The following is a 17982-nucleotide window of genomic DNA, read 5'->3' as shown; positions in this document are numbered from 1 at the left end:
CTCTTCATCTCTAAAGCATCCTACATCTATCTGAACCTGTACTCAAGCATTTGTCTCACTCTACAATTCTCCGCCCCCCCCCCCCCCACTTCCATTAACAAACTGACAATTACGGAACTTTTTTTCTTCCAAAAGTTGATAACTGCCCCAATTTTTCAAAATTCAGATTTTTGTAGTTACGAATCAAGCTTCTTGCCATGCATGACCTGCTGAAATCTTCTGGTCAACATTTGATCTTTGGTGTTGAAAACTATGAGTTTATGAAAAAAACTCTATATTTGTTCTCAGTCAGTTAAACCAAAAGTCAATATGTGCAAACTGTGCTTTGCTTCCGAGACACCTAAAGGCAGGACAATAACGTAGTAAGTCATTGTCAACGATAATCTGACAGATGTTTCTGCAGAACCGATGACAGAAATTAGTGGTTTATATAACAACTTTAACTACTGATTATTGCTCCGTTTGAGCCAGCTTTGTCAGGACGAAGTTTGCAGTAAAAGAGTAAGCTGTTTAACTACAAAATGGAAGTTAATACAAGTGTTTCAGAAAAAGAGTATACCTATAACTTGGTGCTCAGGTTGCAGGAAGTCCTAGTTGAGAGTGAAAGCATACAAGAAATCCAACAAGAATAAGAGAATGCTGGCAACTGCTTGTTCACATGGGATACCAGACATACCAGTGAATCCAAAAGCCTCAGGAAGAAAAGAATACAGAGCTGCTGATCTCACTGATATCACAACTTTTCATTGTCAAGTAGTTTAAACAAAACTGACCAAGATTAATTGTTACTAAAATACGCATTGACATCACCATAACATCAGGAAGGAGGCACAAAGGAAAAATATATTTTGATAAAATCAGCCTAAGGAAAAGAGAGGGCGAAGGAGTACCTGAATGTGCTGCAACATTTCAACCAATGTCAGGGATGTGTAAAGACAGACTACAGTTTAATATTATTGTAGCCAGTATATTTTGTTGTATTTCAATAACCTTTTTTGGCTATTCTGTACTTCTGATTATCAAATATTTATGAAAAATTGTGACACTGAAGTGTTAGTGTTCATTTTGCATAAAAGTGCAATTAAGTATGTTTCTTTTAACTAATGGCAACGAAAAAATGCAACAGAAAAAAACCTCTCTGGACATATATATCAACAAAACTTTTAACCTGCAACTTTGCATTTATTGACAAAACTTTGAAATTTTATCCCTGTACTCAATAAAAATATTTGATATATGCCTACAAAAGCTGTGTAAACATTACATTACTTTGTTTATGTACTTAGTATATGTGTATGGCATTTAAAAAAATTATTTCCATGAAAATTTACTTTTTTGCATGTATTGAGTTTTGATAAAACGCTGCTCAATTCCTTGATGCCTAGGGCGTGTTCTATCACCTAATCCCTTAGTAAAGTTGGGGCATGTATTTCCGATTTCCTCAATTCAATTCAGTACCACCTCCTTTGTTATTCCATCTACTCATAAGAGATGGGGGATCCGCTCCTGAACTGATTCGTAAAGTTGAATCTTTCAAAGGAGTGAACAATCAGTGATTCATAAAAAAAGAACGGTTGCTCCAAACGTTTCCCACAGCACAGAGAGAGAAAGAGAAAGAGAGAGAGAGAGAGAGCCGGAGCAGATCAGTGGGGCCTCTGCTGGTCAGAGCACACTGCACGCCACACAACACAGCCAGCGCCGGCCTCTGCCCTGCTTCTGCCTTGGCTGCCTGCATTGTGCAGTGCCCCATTGGATTTTGTGTTTCACATATGCCGTGCCATCTCTGTGGTTCCTCTGCTGCGTGCAGTGTCTGGCGCACCTTAACTTAGCATCGCACTCCGTCGGCGATCGTTTCAGTCGCACGTCCTGCCCTCTGGGCAGTTGATGCGAGCAACAGGACAGAGAGTCTCCTAGTGCGGAGAACATAAGAACTACCTGCAACAATCTGCTCGCAAGAGAACGGACGATTTGTCTCGGAGCGGGTGACTGGTGGCCGTTCACCTGTACCCCCCACCCTCGGAACTCGCCTGCTCAACGCTCACCCCACCACTCTCGACTCTAGCCAGAGCGTTGAGCAAAGCAACTCAGGTGTCACTCTGAGTCTCTGTGGTCTTAGCTCACGCAGTAATACAGCTTGCGGCTCGACCTGCTTGACTCAGCGCCTCTGCATCGGAGTTCGTCTCTACTGGATATTGTTCTTCATAGTAATACCATTATGTATATTACATAATTATGATATGTATACATCATTTGTTTTTATTTTATTTTTATTTGTTTAAACTGATCAGATTAGGTTCCTGACGGCTCCTCTTACTATAGGATTTTTTATTATGGACACTCGAATTTACGCGTTAATTATAAGCGAACCGATAAATGTATAGCAAAATGTGATACACCAATATTTTCCTTGTTTTATTCTGTGGAAGGCTATATGCAGCACTTTGGTCTTACAGTCAAATTTATATATTTTTTCTTATTGTAGTACGGATTTTGCGATTTTAAGCGTCTTCGGAAGTAAACGTTCACTTTAAAAATATATGGCTTGCAATGTATTTGTACGAGGTTAATGAAATTTTAATACATTATAGCCAAATATATTGTTAATGCAAATCTCAAGTTACAACATTTTTTGATCACCCAAAAAACCACGATAATGCAAAATAAATCAATAATCAAAAACTTTGTCATATCGTGGAAATTTCAATAAACAATACAAAATTCTTACTCATTATCTGTGTTACTTCAAAATAGGATCAATAAGATCAAAATACAGGTATAGTACTGGAATAAACCAAGTTTAAAGGGCAATGTGCCTTCCATTTATTTTCTATTGTGAATGAGTGGTGAGTCATGAAAAAGAGCTAGTTCATTTCAAGGAGTGAACAGTTCTGATCCGATCTCTGAAAAGAACCGTTTTGCCCATCTCTACTACTCATCTTAACCTTCAACATTGTTCCACAGTACCACATTTCAAAATCTTCTAATCTCCTGAATTGCAAATTGCTCATGTTTAATTTTCCATACACACTACATATTAGATGTTACCAAATTATTCTTTTCAATAATGCTTTTCTTGCTGTTGGCAGTCTGCATTTTATCTCATGTTAACAGAATCTTTCATTGGTTCTTGGTAGAACAACATTATAACAAATGAAATGCACCAGTTTGCTTTTGTTCTACAATGTTACTTTTATTGTGTTAACCGGTTTTTCGGCATACAAGCCCATCTTCAGACACTTACCGAGTATTGTTACCAAACAAGTTACACTGTTTGCAAACAACATTGAAAGAGAAGTAACATCTAGATTGAAGCAGAAACATACAGTAAGTAACATCTTTGACAGTGTGGTGGTAATGCAATGAGAAAGTTACTTCTCTTTCAATGTTTGCAAACATTGCAACTTCTTTGGTAACAATACTCAGAAAATCTCTGAAGATGGCGTTGTAAGCCGAAAACCGATTAACACAATAAAAGTAATATTGTAGAACAAAAGCAAATTGGTGCTTTTCATTTATTGCATTTTATATCTTCCCTATTTTGGCCATCATCAGTTATTTTGAGCCCAAATAGCATAACTGATTCTACTTTTAAAACCTCATTTCCTAATCCAATTTCCTCAGCATTGCCTGATTTGACAACATTCATTTGCTCTCTTTAAATGTACAAATGCTATAAACATATGTTTGCTTTCCTTTTACGGAAGCTGTAGAGTCGGTACTGCTTCATATGATTCTACGTTTCTCTGGAACTTCAACTGATCTTTGCCGAAGTTGGTCTCTGCCACTTTTCCATTTTGCTGTAAATAATTAATTTCAATATTTTGAAAACATTAGTGAAAAATTACTGCTATATATCTTCTAGAAACTCAATAACAAGAAGCTTTTGTCAACGCCAAACTTGTTTGCATGAAATTAATTTTATTTGGATAACAGCATATTTCTCTTCCCTGAGCTAACTCTCTTTCAAATGCATAAAATATAATACATAAAACTCAATCAACTGTGAGGCTTATGGAGAACGAGAAGCAATCTAGCCTCTTTCACTGTAGCCACACATGCACTGGCAGTCACGCTGTCACAAGAAGCAGTTCGAGCAATCATTCATGCAGAACTAGTCAGAGTAACCAGGTAGCAATTTGAAGTGAGTCACACTTCTTCGCAAGTGTAAAATTTTACCATCACATCCAGTTGCAGTTTTCTTCATTATTTGTAAGTTAAAATTAACAGAAAACATAGGAAATACAATAATGAACTTCAGTAAAGCTATTGCTGTGTTCTATAACACAATGATTATTCTTCTTATTCTTCTTCTTACCACCACCACCACCACCACCACCACCACCACAGGCAGTGCCTTGATGCTCTGGCCACTCATCTATTTTCTGTTTTCTTCATTTCTCGATAATTTTAATACTGCCCATAGATCTTTTATTATTTTCTGTCTTTGCCTTCCCTTCCAAGTTTGTTCCTTCCAATTTACTTGTTAAATACTTATAGCATCTAAATAAATGATAAAAAATGCTCAGTGTTCCTTTTTCTGGATAGATGCTATGAGTTTCCCCTGTTCTACACTGGATATTCTTTCTTATTCAGCTGGGCTCTGTTAGCCTTCTCCAAAGCCACATTTCTGCTGCTTTAAGTTTTTTCTGTCTGCTTTCAACAACGAACTATCTTCAGTCATACGGGAAAACATCATGATCAATTGTGTTTTTTTTTTCCATACTGAACAATTTGTTTGCTGAAAGATACCTTCTGTCAGTGAAATCATAACTACAGTTGCAATTCTTTTTCAATTTCCAGCCTGCACCAGTAACACAAACAAACTATCATACAAATGCTTAACAAAAACTAAACATCACAGTGCAAATTAAATCCGTCAGTGGCACATAAATTCATTCTACAGCTACAAAACTGTGTGTTGTGCACTGTGTCCCAAATACGAAAGATCAAAATTACACATATGGTATAGGATCAAACTGAGAACTCTCACAATGATGCTGAATAGTGCTACCTTGAAGAAAAAAAAGAAAAAATACACAAATACAGTGTACTACATGTTACAGGTACTTGCAAACATTCATTTAATGTATGATGTAAGATGATGATGTTTCCGGAAAGGAACATTAATGTACAGTGAAAAGTTTGGTAACAGGTAACCACTAGAAACTGAAGAGGAACTGGTTGATACAGGAACTGGTTGGTATGTTTCCAACTGTTTATCTCATTACACAACAAACAGGGATATTTGGATAGTGCACACAGCCTGATGGTTGTTACTTAAAAGTTGTTATTTTTTACCCTAAAGATTTAGAACACCATCACCTCTTCACTCATTAACATAATCCCTGCCTTCATAATATTTGTGAAACCTTCCCTGCATCTAATTTTGAAAGCATAGCCAATGACTAACACAGATAACTGACAAAGAATTCCTTCTCATTACCATGCACTGCTTTGATATTATGTGCAAAAATTAGTCTGACAAATTCAGGGAATGAAGAAATGACACCATTCAGCAAGTCACAAGCACAATGACATCATCATCCTCTGCATACCCAAGATACTGAGATTAAGCAAGAGAGTGAGATTCACACATAGCTCTGTACCATCTGAACAAGCAATAATCTTCACTTTGTCTGGCATAAATTAGAGTTGACTGTTACATCCATCACATCATTTTGTGTCATTTCCAAAAAAACTGTTATTGTCATTTGAGTGATCCAATGAAGACAATAAAATATAAACAGATATATACATGTGCGCATCAACAACTCGGCAGTGATTTGTCTAGCACATACTAGAACATTTGACTATCTTATAACTGTTATTTATTTATACAAACACAGTGTATTACACTTGGAGCAAATGTTAGGCTGCATTAATTAGTTTTATCACTCAAGACCAATTATTTTAGACACACACACCACACCACAGAGAGAGAGAGAGAGAGAGAGAGAGAGAGAGAGAGAGAGAGAGAGAGAGAGAGAGAGAGAGAGAGAGATATCAGTCTCAGCACACCATAATTCCGTAGAGGAGGACAGCAATCACATTCAAACAAAGTTTAAACTGCTGATTAAAAATCAGTAAATGGGACTCAATATAAATATGTGTGGGTGTTGCAGTAAATGAACAGATAACTGTAAAGGAGTTACTGAAAAATTAGTCTATCAAATGTATTGAAATGTTAACAAGTCTAAGAGCCAATGCAGAACAAATTCACATCCCTATCTATCAATGCAGTGCCTGTGCACTATAGGATACCTAGTTTTATTCAGCTGAATGTTTTGCTCTGTGCTTTCGTGATTTTGCATTTTCATAATGAAAGTAACTTTGTATTTTAATTTATTGTAGTACAGAATATCCTTTTTTATCATTTCAGAGGAAAATTTAATTGATCCTAAAACAAAAGGCAATTATGAATCTTATTATTGGTGCAAAAAAAGTACTGTATAGGTGTCAACCTCTGATGTATTAACTACAGTACTGCAAGCACATGCCCAATGTGCGCAGCAAGGGAGAGTGTGAATAAACTTCACGCAACCAGGTGAAAGATACTGAAGACGACAACATTATTTTGTTAAATTGCACATCAACTTACAGAACAACACACATGAGCAACAGCTACAAAGTTGCTGCATGTGCAAGCTCGATGTGCATCCGTAGGTCTCGCACTGCCCTGTGACTTAGCTAACCATCATGTTACCTTAAACAAAATGAACCTGTTAAGGCCTAACTTGCCAAGTTCTTGCCTGCTTGGAAGTGAGCGAGAGCAAACTGTGTGGACTGCAGTGATAGGGAAAGACTGCTGCTCACTCAGCTTACCACATGAATGCAGTGCTTTAATGAGATACTACTACCAACAGTCAGTTTTGGAGGTCCAGGAAGGAAGATTAAACTTTAAATAGCCTATCAATGAGAAGGTAATTTGAACTGAAATTAATATCTGATTACACAGATATGAGACTTTAAATCAACAGTTGCCTTTTCAAAGCAGCTGACAGAGCAGTAATCAACCCAAAAGTTGATTTGAGTAGAACAGTGCTTTACTAGGCATGGTCTTATTAGGGGCAGTATGCCTAGCTGACTGCCCTAGCAATGTTTCTCAACCCTAAGGTTTGTGTCTATTAGCATGTAATGTTGCAAGTATTTGCTGCAGCATTTACATTAGAACAAAAACTTGTACAAGTTTACTTCTGCAAGTAGCTGGGGCAAGGGAATTTCAGAACTTTGCAAGTACTTGCTGAAGTTTTCCCTCTTGAGTCCGCCCTTGAGATAGGCAGGTAGAAGTTTATAATGTCGTGGTTAAAATATCAGAGGAACTGCCACTATTTTGAAATTATTAGTATTAGTAAAGAAAAATTTTGATGAAAAACAAAAAGTCAAGATAATTTTTCTGGTGAAGGAATGGATGCAGGTGTACATACTTAAGTTTTCAAGAAACATTTTACTTATTTCTTGTACACTTTGAGTGCGCAATTGGTAGATTTTTTATTTTATTTTTTTCCCTCCTTCTTCGCCCCTCTTATCTCAAAATCTGCTGCAGCAGTATCTAATGTGTTGTGCTTTATTAATCCTATCCTTAATCGATGTCCTTCATGTCCCACACTACAGGATAGCACTCTACTTTCTGAATTAACAATATCATTCTTTCACTACTGCACAAGTATTTGTCACTTTCCAACGCGTCTATTTTTGTACCGGTCCTGAACACACACAACTTTTACAAATTCCAGAAAAACTTCCAGCGACATGCAAGTTCAGAAATAATTGCAGCACGATGAAAGAAACTGTTTCCACTAACTTTCAGAAGGTACTTGCTGTTTGTTGAACCTTGCAGAGGTCAATTTGCCAGCTGTGATCCACGTCAAAAGACTTGGCAGAAGTAGGTTCTGCAAGTGACTAAGTTTACTTGCTAGTGGATACAGATCTTTAGAACATAGCTAGCTGTAGATGTACCTTCAGTGTAATATGGAGTAAACAATGAGCAACTCAGAATTTTTCACATTAATGAATATTACAATAATCCCTGTATTTACTGTGACTGATTTATGGAAACACCAGGAAATTTAAATTTGGATGACTGAATTAGTATTTAAACCATGCTCTTCCTGCAGATGAGTCTCATATAGAGGAATGTTTGATACGAGTCGTCAGCCTTGACAAGTGACATAGGAAACATACGACAGTCTCTATAAACAATTTAGTGGCTGTAATGTGATGCTATTGGTGAGTTTTTCAAAAGGGCTAAGTTATGGATTAGGCTGTCGCTACAACCAGTTTCTCTTTAGTATTACATATGTTGTCTATGCCAACTCAAAAGCAAACTTACCTTCCTACCTAACCTATACCTCACACCCAGTCACAGATTAATTTGTCATCACAACTAGTCCTGCCACCCCCCCCCCCCCCCAAAAAAAAAAAACACCCACTGCTTGGCTTCACCAATTAACAGAACAGAACAGAATATATGCATGAAAAAGTGATGTGGCAGCAACCAGTATCACTGTGCCACTTAGCAAAGCCGACAACTGGTATTTAATATTCCTCTTGACCTGGTGAGTCCCGCACCTTAATAACTGTGTCACCTTGCTTAGTCAGGAGCAGCAGGACGACGATCGCAGAGCAGATTATCTATCATTTTTCTTGTATATGACACACTTTCTGTGAATATCTCTGTACTAGCATTTCATACATATTCTTATGCTGAATTTGAAACAGATTTTCCATTGCATTTGAAATATGGCAACTTCATAATATTCATTCTAACTTCGCACCTTTAGTTGCCCTAGTTCAAATGTTTCTTGACCAGGATTCAACTGCTCTCAGTAGTGGAAATTACTGTTTAGGGATCATGGAAGCTAAGCCTGTTTATTCGATATTGCCATCACACAACAAAACAATGCAAAATAAAAGACTTTTAAAATATACTGCACACAAGAAACTCAAACCTGAGCAAACCTGTAGATTACGAACAAGCAAATGAAACTTGGTACACTAGTTAACAGCAACAATGCTGCGATTTGTGCTTGATAGGACATTAGCAATATGTCTGATCATGTTTTGCGGTCTTCAGTCCAAACGTCGGCTTGATGCAGCTCCCTAAACTAATCTATCCTAATGATCCTCTTCATATCTAGGCAATTACTGCAACCTACATCTATTTGATCCTGCTTACTGTAATAAAGCCTTTCTCTACCTCAGTGATTTTTCACTCATACGCCCATCACCAATCACCAAACTAACAATTCTTTTATGTCTCTTCTTGAAGCTGTGCCATAAACATATTTTCTCCAAAAATCTTTCTTAATACATCTTCAATAGTTATCTGACCAATCCATCTAATCTGTATTCTTCTGTAGCACCTACAATGATTAGCCTTTGATCACAATGTGGAAACTCAATGGAGTTAAAGAAAAATCTTCCACTGCCAAAATATGGTGTACAGTAGCCACAAGCAATTGCATATTAAGCAAGTTTCCTACATAGGAAGTAATTGACACATCTTTATAACAACATAATCTCACAAGCATAAAGAACTGATTAGTAATGTAGCACAGATACTTTAAGCACAAGCTTGCCCTTCTGTAAAAGCAGGTGACACTACTATTACCATTAATAAAATTTTTGGCCTGTTAAGTAATATGGTATGCATTCCATTATAGACCCACAATGTTGTCTGAAAGAAGAGGAACAGGAGATCAAAGGAAAAGAGGGAGAGTTTACAGCTATTCCACCGCCTGTGCATTCTTCCAGTACAAGACTTCCCACAACAATGACGAGCCATCCCAAAAGAAGAATTGAAATCCCATAACATGTAAATTTTTTTTTTTTTTTTTTAATTTCCATCAGTTTAAGGATATTGTTACAATTACCCGAAACTTCCATTCGTTGTTGGGTTTCAATCTGAAAGGAGTAACATCATTTCCGTTACTTTCCCCATCTCCACCAGCCTGTGAGATCACAAGAAAAAACTTGAACACATGAAATAAACAGGCAAGAATGCCACGATGAGTACACAATGAACTGAAATGATACGAAGGCCCTGAAATCTACATAAATAGTAGTAGGAAAAAATTAAGAAAGCATAGGCACTCAACACTGAAGTTTTAAACATCAGATTACATAGAAGAAAAATATTTAACAATCAAACAATTTCTTAGAAATAAGGAGATGTACATATATAACAAAAATGCATCATAAACAGTTCTTAAAAAGTATAAACAAGTTCATCAAAGCACACACACTTAATGTAACATACCAGCATCCATCTCAATTTTCTTAATATGAATTACCTACTAAAGTATCTACAAAGATGTAATAGTAGAGGAACAGCCGTGAAGAAGTGTACACACACAAATAGCTGTATAAATAGGCCTATATTAAATATCACTGAACGATATTTAAGAACGTTTCACTTTATGTCTATAAGTAGTGTATGTGAGGCAAATATCACAACTGTCCAATACTTCACTGAAAAATACCATAACTGCAGTGCAATACGGAATCATAACTTAACACACGAAGCACAATTCTTGGCCCATCAGTTCAGTCTTGCACGCTATTGCCTTCATATGATACCCTCAATAAAATGAGTATTCTCTTAAATCAACACACATGCAGTAAACGTAAATATATAAATTAAGAAGCATACCTTGTCTTTCTTATCCTGTCTTGCGTATGGGAAACATGGAATGACAGCAGTCACTCGAGAAGCAGACGCTATTTTACAAGCGTTTATCATAATCAACAATTCCATTAAGTTATCGTTTACTTCGCCACTTCCACTTTGAACAATATACACATCTTCCCCACGGACTGATTCTCCAATCTCTACGCTGAAACGTGTAAACAAACTTATACAGCTCATAATAGTATCAGTAAGTTATCTACATAATAAAAAAATCCGTCACACTAAATTAATTTAAGAAGCGAAACAAGATTATTACACAAGTCCTCAAGCAAATTGCTGCCCACATGCTATCCGATTCTATGTTTTTGAATGTTTTAATAACGCCACCAACGGCGCAATTAATTTGAAGCCGGCAAGCGGAAGACAAGAGAACGCTTGTAAAGTTCCAGCACAAAACATAAAGCACTGAAACTTGAAAAAGCGATACAGACGCTGCATGGATCTCGGAAATTTGATGCAAACAAAAAGAGGTAAATAAAAACAACTTACCATGTCTCAAGGTTACTAAATTTCTTAGTAACGACTTTTCCCAGATCTATTCCAAGACGGTCGACAATCCGCTGCGCAAGGTCTGGATGCGATGTACCACTAAAAACTTTGATGTTCGGCATCCTACTCCGAAGCAACACACTAGGCTTCTCAAGGTTTGCACGGATCAGACTTCTCGCACGCACTGGATCTGATAAAACAGGCATAACTGAATACTATACAACCAATCAGTGATGAGCGGATAAGGTATTACATCACTTCCGTTTGACTTTGACAACAAAAGCGATGCCAGCAACTATGTATATAGTCTTTAGAGATTCAATGACTATTTCTTTATATTGCTTTGATATATTGTACGAAATTATTACCGCTCCTTCAAGCACTCGTACAGAGACAAAGAATACTCACGGCTCAGTAATACCAACGAATTTACACGCAAGTGTCAACATCAAAATTACTGTTTATTGATGGTTATGATTTGTGTTCTGCTGAACTCGTGTCATGGGAAACTTATGAAAAAATCTTAGTAAGTGTTCATCAGGAACACTAACAGAAAGACAATTTATGACATTCTATATAACAGTAATTTTGGATCTCAAAACAGAGAGACCGAGCGAGATGGCGCAGTGGTTAGAACACTGGACTCACACTCAGGAAGGCAACGGTTCAAACCTGCACCCAGCCATTCTGATTTAGGTTTTCCGTGATTTTCCTAAGTCACTTCAGGTTAATGCTGGGATGGTTTCTGTGAAAGGGCATGGCCGACTTCCTTCCCTAATCCGATGGGACCTATGGCACAATTGACAACTTTAATACAAACCAGAGCAAAGCTGGTGCACAGTGGAAAACCTTTAGAAACATGAATGAGGAAAATATCCAATACTTCAAATCATGCATTCGGGAGAGTGACTGGAGCTATGCTTATCTTGCAAATTATGTTGAAACAAAATATAATTTATTTACTGATGAACCATCAGGTATATTTGAAAGTGTCTTTCCAAAAAAGGTCTGCAGACTACAGAACAGGCAATCAAGCAAAAACCCATAGCTCACCAAGGGCATAAAAATATCATGCCGGAGAAAGAGAGAACTGTATATAATAACCAGACAATGCTATAATCCCCTCCAAATGAACTATTATAGGACATACTGTAAAATTTTAATTGAAAACATTAAAAAATCTAAAAGTATGAGCATAGAATCTCAAATTAGTCGTTCAAATAATAAAATCAGAACGATTTGGAATGTAATAAAGAAGGAAGCACCTACTGCACCATCTGACAAATTTAAAAACTGCTGTCCCAAAAATTAACGATTTGGAAATAACTGATAGTAAACAGATAGCAGACGCATTTAACAACCACTTTCTAACTGTCACTTCTCAAATAGGTCAGAGTAGTGACCTAAGGGAAGCTTCAGATATTCTGAAACTGAACCTCCCACAAAGTTTTAATGATATAAATCTAACACTTATAACTGTTAATGAAATTAAAAAAAATAACTCACTCATTGAAAAGTAAAGGATCTTCAGGTATAGATAACATCTCTAGTAAACTGTTGAAAGACTGCAGTAATGATGTAAGTGTAGTACTTGCTCACATTTGCAACATTTCTCTTTATAAGGGAGTTGTTCCAGAGGGAATGAAATATGCCATTGTGAGACCTTTTTTCAAGTCTGGGGATGCTACATATGTCAAAAATTATCGTCGTGTCTCTCTCTTAACAACATTTTCAAAGGTTCTTGAAAAGGCAATGTATAACAGGATTGTGGAACATCTTGATAAACTTAATATTCTTACCCAGAGACAGTTTGGTTTTCAAAAAGGAGTTTCCACAGAGCACGCCATATATTCACTCACAAATGATGTCTTGAGGTCTATTAATAGTACGAAGTCACCAGTTGGTGTCTTCTGTGATCTTTCCAAGGCCTTTGATTCTGTAAACCACAAGATAGTCTTGGAGAAGGCTTATCATTACGGAAGCAAAGTGCCTATAGGTAACTGACTAAAATCACAATTTGAAGACAGGAAACAAAAGGTGGTTCTAAAAGGCTGTAACAAAGGATCCTCTAATCTAGTGGATTCTGAATGGGGCAAAACTCAGCATGGAGTTCCCCAGGGATTTTTCCTTGGACCCTTGCTGTTTTTAATATATGTTAATGATTCACCCCTGTCCATTAGTAAAAATTGTGAATTTACAATGTTTGCTGATGATACAAGCATTGTAGTAAATGGTAAGTCTACTGCTGATCTGGAGACTGATGTTAATAATATACTCAGCGAAGTTACAGCTTGATTTTCAATTAATTCTCTTTCAGTTAATATTAAAAAAACTAATTTTATACAGTTCCACACAAAAAATAAAACTCTAGAAAATATAGTAATTGCTCATGACAGCCAGGAACTAGAACAGGTGCACTCCACTAAATTCCTGGGGGTGCACATTGACAGTAGACTCAACTGGGAACAGCATGTGTCCCTTACTTTAAAAAGGCTTTCATCAGCAAATTTTGCTCTAAGAGTCATTACTCATTCTGGGGACATCAACATTTTAAAATCAACTTACTTTGGATACTTTCACCCATTAATAAGTTATGGAATAATCTTCTGGAGTAATTCACCAGCCTCAAAATAAACTTTAACTGCTCAGAAGAGAGCAGTCAGAATGATGTGTGAGGTTCCTCCACGAGCCTCATGTAGAAAACTTTTCACACAGTTAGGTATACTGACTACAACATGTCAGTACATATACACTCTGATGAATGTTGTTAATAAAGACTATGCTCAGTATGAAACAAATTGTTCATACCATAACTACAATACTAGAGGTAAAGATGATCTACATGTCGAACTAAAAAATTTATCACTTGTTCAGAAAGGACTAAAGTATGCTGCTATAAAGACTTTTAATGCATTGCCTAATTATATTAAATGTACAAGAGAAAATGAAACGCTGTTCAAAAGTACATTAAAAAAATACCTGCTTGACCATCCACTGTACTCCTTAGGTGAATTCTTTTCCACAAATAATGCACTCCCTTAATAATAGATGCATTTAGTCTCTTAGTTATTAGATAGATGATAAAATATTATGTTAATGTTATAGTGTGAATTGCTATACTAGTTAAATGACAGCTTGTAAATGAGAAAAGTGATACTTATTAATATCTATATCATTGTATTATATTACTATTCTGTAGCATTAATTGTATTTGTACAATTGTATTGAGACATTCCACATCCAGGTGAATCACTGGCATGTACGGATCCATGGAATATGCATACCAAATAAAATAAAATAATATAAAAGACCCTGAATCAACCAACCAACCGACCAACAAAAACAGAGAAATGCCACAGTTACTGCTTTGGAAATTATTGACAAATAATTTGACACAATCAGAAATTGTCAAAATGTAATTGATATTTTGCAGGATTCTATCCTTCTCTCTTCTATTCTTTTTGGTGCTCACACATTTGCACTTTTACATAGCGCTGTGGCGACACTGACGTTCGAATATTACTGTGGAATATCTTTGCTTTTGCTTTTGATGTATTTTAGTGGTTTTTTAATTCTGTTTCCTGCCTTCGTCTTTGTCAATCTGAGTTCTTATAGCCTGAGTCACCTGAGTGTAAAATTATTTCCCATCGGTGGAACTCACTACACTGTTAGCCAATGAGTGGCTCCTCAACCAAAGAGCATTTGTGACAAGAAAGTCTGTAAAAGGTGAAGCAGCACCACGTTTGTCCTACTAGGAAGTCACGCTAAAAGCACAAGGCATTCGATGCGTCCATGCGTCGTGCCTTTATTTGTTTATACTTTACAAGATGTACTGTGGCTGCGCTCCTTTCAGAAACCTACTTTGACTTTTCGATGGCATCAATAGGTATCTCTGTTTTCAATGTATCATCGTGACAACATTTCCATGGTCTGGACTGTGGCAGCCTTTCTAGCAGACGGATAGCGGTTTATAGAACGAAAGTACTGTACCTAAGAAGCTCCCCCAACGCTACATAAGTTTGCTGGTTATGTGAAATATGTTTTAATTTGTTTGAAAAATAAGAAGTGTTACTGTATTTTTTTCTTGAAAAGTTAGAACCTGTGACTATATACTTATCTTTGCCTAGTGGTAAGTTTTACAATGAGTACTTAAGGAGAAGCTCTGCCCCAGCCAAATAAATATGCTAGTTGGTGGAGTATGTTCTAATTTGTGCGAAAAATTACAGACCACTTCCAGAGAACTAAACTTCCTTTGCTCTTGAAAGTAGCTGAAACACCAGCAGAAATATGCCTGCACCAGAACCAGATAATATTTCGTCTGCTTATGTGCTTAATTTGTAGGTGTTCTTGTATGGAAAAGAAGTTTCCTAAAATAACTAGCTGGTATATTTTCTTTTATATTTTATGGGTGGCTGACAGTGAGACTAAGTCAACTTTTGATTCTTTTTCACATATGTCAGTGTTTTTATGTTTTTTTTGTTCTCACGATAAGTGGTAGTTTGTTTTTACCAGATACCGGTAATCAGTGTGTATTGAATATTAACTTACATTTACGTGTTTCATATTGAATTTGTAAATTATTGCAAATTGTTGACAATGACGAGTCCCAGAAATCTTGAGAACCATGAAGATCAATAAAATTTTCTGCAGCTGGCAGGACTCAAACCTGTACTACCATATTTGCAATTTGACATTCTTATCCACTACTGAAGACTTACGTACTATACCACAGCGACGACTTTTAGGGTGTAACTTTTTCCTGTCACATATCACTCCTAAAACCTTTAAACACCAGTAACTCATTATCTGACACTTAATATCACTAAACTGTACCTTTTTGAGAGCCCCTCAATGTAACAGTGTTTTGAAACAAAACTTAATTATAGGACATAAGTTGTAATGTGGTGAAATGAAATGGGCGTATTGCATTGTTGGCCGGGAAGTCCAGTCCCCGTTGAAGATATATCACAAAAACGTCACTCAGTTCGATTTCTTACAATTAAAAGTCTGTAATGTCGCACCAGTGGTAAAAGTTTCAGAGGATTCAAAGATAAACAGTACTGATTTTCCAAATTGTAAATTGTTCTCCTAGCTTAGCAGTAGTGTTGAAGATTAGGTGTATGCAGAGGAAGGAAGTGAGTTCACACCATGTTCAAATTTTGTCTCTGCAGCGGACTGTATGCCAATGGCTTTGCTGCAGTGGTAACACCGGTTCCTCTCAGATCACCAAAGTTAATGGCTGTTGGCTTGGGCTAGCACTTAGGTGGGTGACCATCCAGTCTGCTGAGTGCTGTTGGCAAGCAGAGGGCACTCAGTCCTTGTGAGGCAAACTGAGGAGGTACGTGACTGAGAAGAAGTGGCTCCAGTCTAGTAAACTGACATAAGGCCGAGAGAGTGCTGTGTTGACCACATTCCTCTCTATATCCGCATCCAATGACGCTTGTGGGCTGATGATGACACGGCGGCCAGTCGGTACTGTTGGGTGTTCATGGCCTCTTCGGTCGGAATTTAGTTTAGTGGACTGTATGCTGAAATGAAACTTCCTCAGCGATTAAAAACAAATTAAAGTGCCAGGAAGTTTCATCAATAATAGTGGTTGATTTTGTATGCTCGTTTCTCCACAGAATGAAGAAAAAAGAAATTTGTGGACGTTAGCAGTATACAGAGGAGATATAGAATGAAATATATTCTGCAGTATTATTGATGTAGATAAGTTATTTTACAAGTCTATCAAATTAAACTGAAGTGTCACAGAAACTGTTATAGGCATGTGTATTGAAATACAGAGATATGCAAACGGGCAGAATATGACCATGCGGTCGGCAATGCCTATATAAGGCAACAAGTATCTGCTGCAGTTGTTAGATCGGTTACTGCTGCTACAATGGCAGGTTATCAAGATTTAAGTGAGTTTGGCCATGGTGTTATAGTCAGCGAACGAGCGATGGGGCACTGCATCTCTACGGTAACGATGAAGTGGGGATTTTAGCATGCAACCATTTCATGAATGTCCCATGACTATCAGGAATCTGGTATAACATCGAATCTCTGACGTCGCTGAGGCCGGAAAAAGATCCTACAACAACGGGACCAATGACGACTGAAGAGAATCATTCAACGTGACAGAAGTGCAACCATTCCGCAAATAGTCGCAGATTTCAATTCTGGACCATTAACAAATGTCAGTGTGCGAGCCATTCTACTAAACATCATCGATATAGTCTTATCCTTGATGACTGCACAACACAATGCTTTACACCTAGCCTGGGCCTGACATTTGACTGTTGATGGTTGTAAACATGTTTCCTGCTCGGACGAGTCTCGTTTCACATTGTATTGAGCAGATGGACGTGTACAGGTGTGGAGACAACCCCATGAATCCATGGACCCTGCATGTCAGCAGGGGAGTTTTCAAACTGGTGGAGACTCTGTAATCGTGTGAGGCATGTGCAGTTGGAGTGATATGGGATCCCTAACACGTCTAGATACGAGTCTGACAGATGACACGCACATAAGCATCCTGACTGATCACCTGCATCCACTCATGTCCATTGTGCATTCCGACGAACTTGGGCAATTCCAGCAAGACACACCCATAATTGCTACAGAGCGGCTCCAGGAACAGTCTTCTGAGGTTAAGCACTTCCGCTGGCCGCCAAACTCCCCAGAAATGAACATTATTGAGCGTATCTGGGATACCTTGCAACGTGCTGCTCAGAAGAGCTCTCCATCCCCTCGTACTCTCACGGGCTTATGGACATCCCCAACAGGATTCATGTGTCAGTTCCCTCCAGCACTAGTTC

At 37.4% G+C, this 17982-nt stretch overlaps 1 protein-coding gene across 7 annotated transcripts in view; it reads right to left on the bottom strand.

The window, feature by feature from the left end:
* LOC124612654 (ribose-phosphate pyrophosphokinase 1) overlaps positions 1-17982 on the bottom strand; it is a 74655-nt gene that overhangs the window by 14146 nt on the left and 42527 nt on the right. For 3 of the 7 annotated variants that reach the window (XR_006979558.1, XM_047140966.1, XM_047140971.1), the window contains exons 2-4: positions 11180-11369; positions 10652-10835; positions 9873-9950 (exon numbers count right to left, since the gene is read on the bottom strand). Coding sequence is in view for 6 of the 7 variants with exons in the window: in XM_047140966.1 (XP_046996922.1) it covers positions 9873-9950; positions 10652-10835; positions 11180-11369 (452 nt within the window). In the remaining variant the exon portion in view is untranslated. Of the gene's footprint in view, positions 1-9872; positions 9951-10651; positions 10836-11179; positions 11519-11547; positions 11681-17982 lie in introns of those variants that run through there. The other 4 variants (XM_047140967.1, XM_047140968.1, XM_047140972.1 and 1 more) reach the window with 3 other exon arrangements.

This window comes from Schistocerca americana, chromosome 4 (genome assembly GCF_021461395.2).
Source record: "Schistocerca americana isolate TAMUIC-IGC-003095 chromosome 4, iqSchAmer2.1, whole genome shotgun sequence".
NCBI classification, from domain to species: Eukaryota; Metazoa; Arthropoda; class Insecta; order Orthoptera; family Acrididae; genus Schistocerca; species Schistocerca americana.
This window is presented reverse-complemented; position numbering and strand designations above follow the sequence as displayed.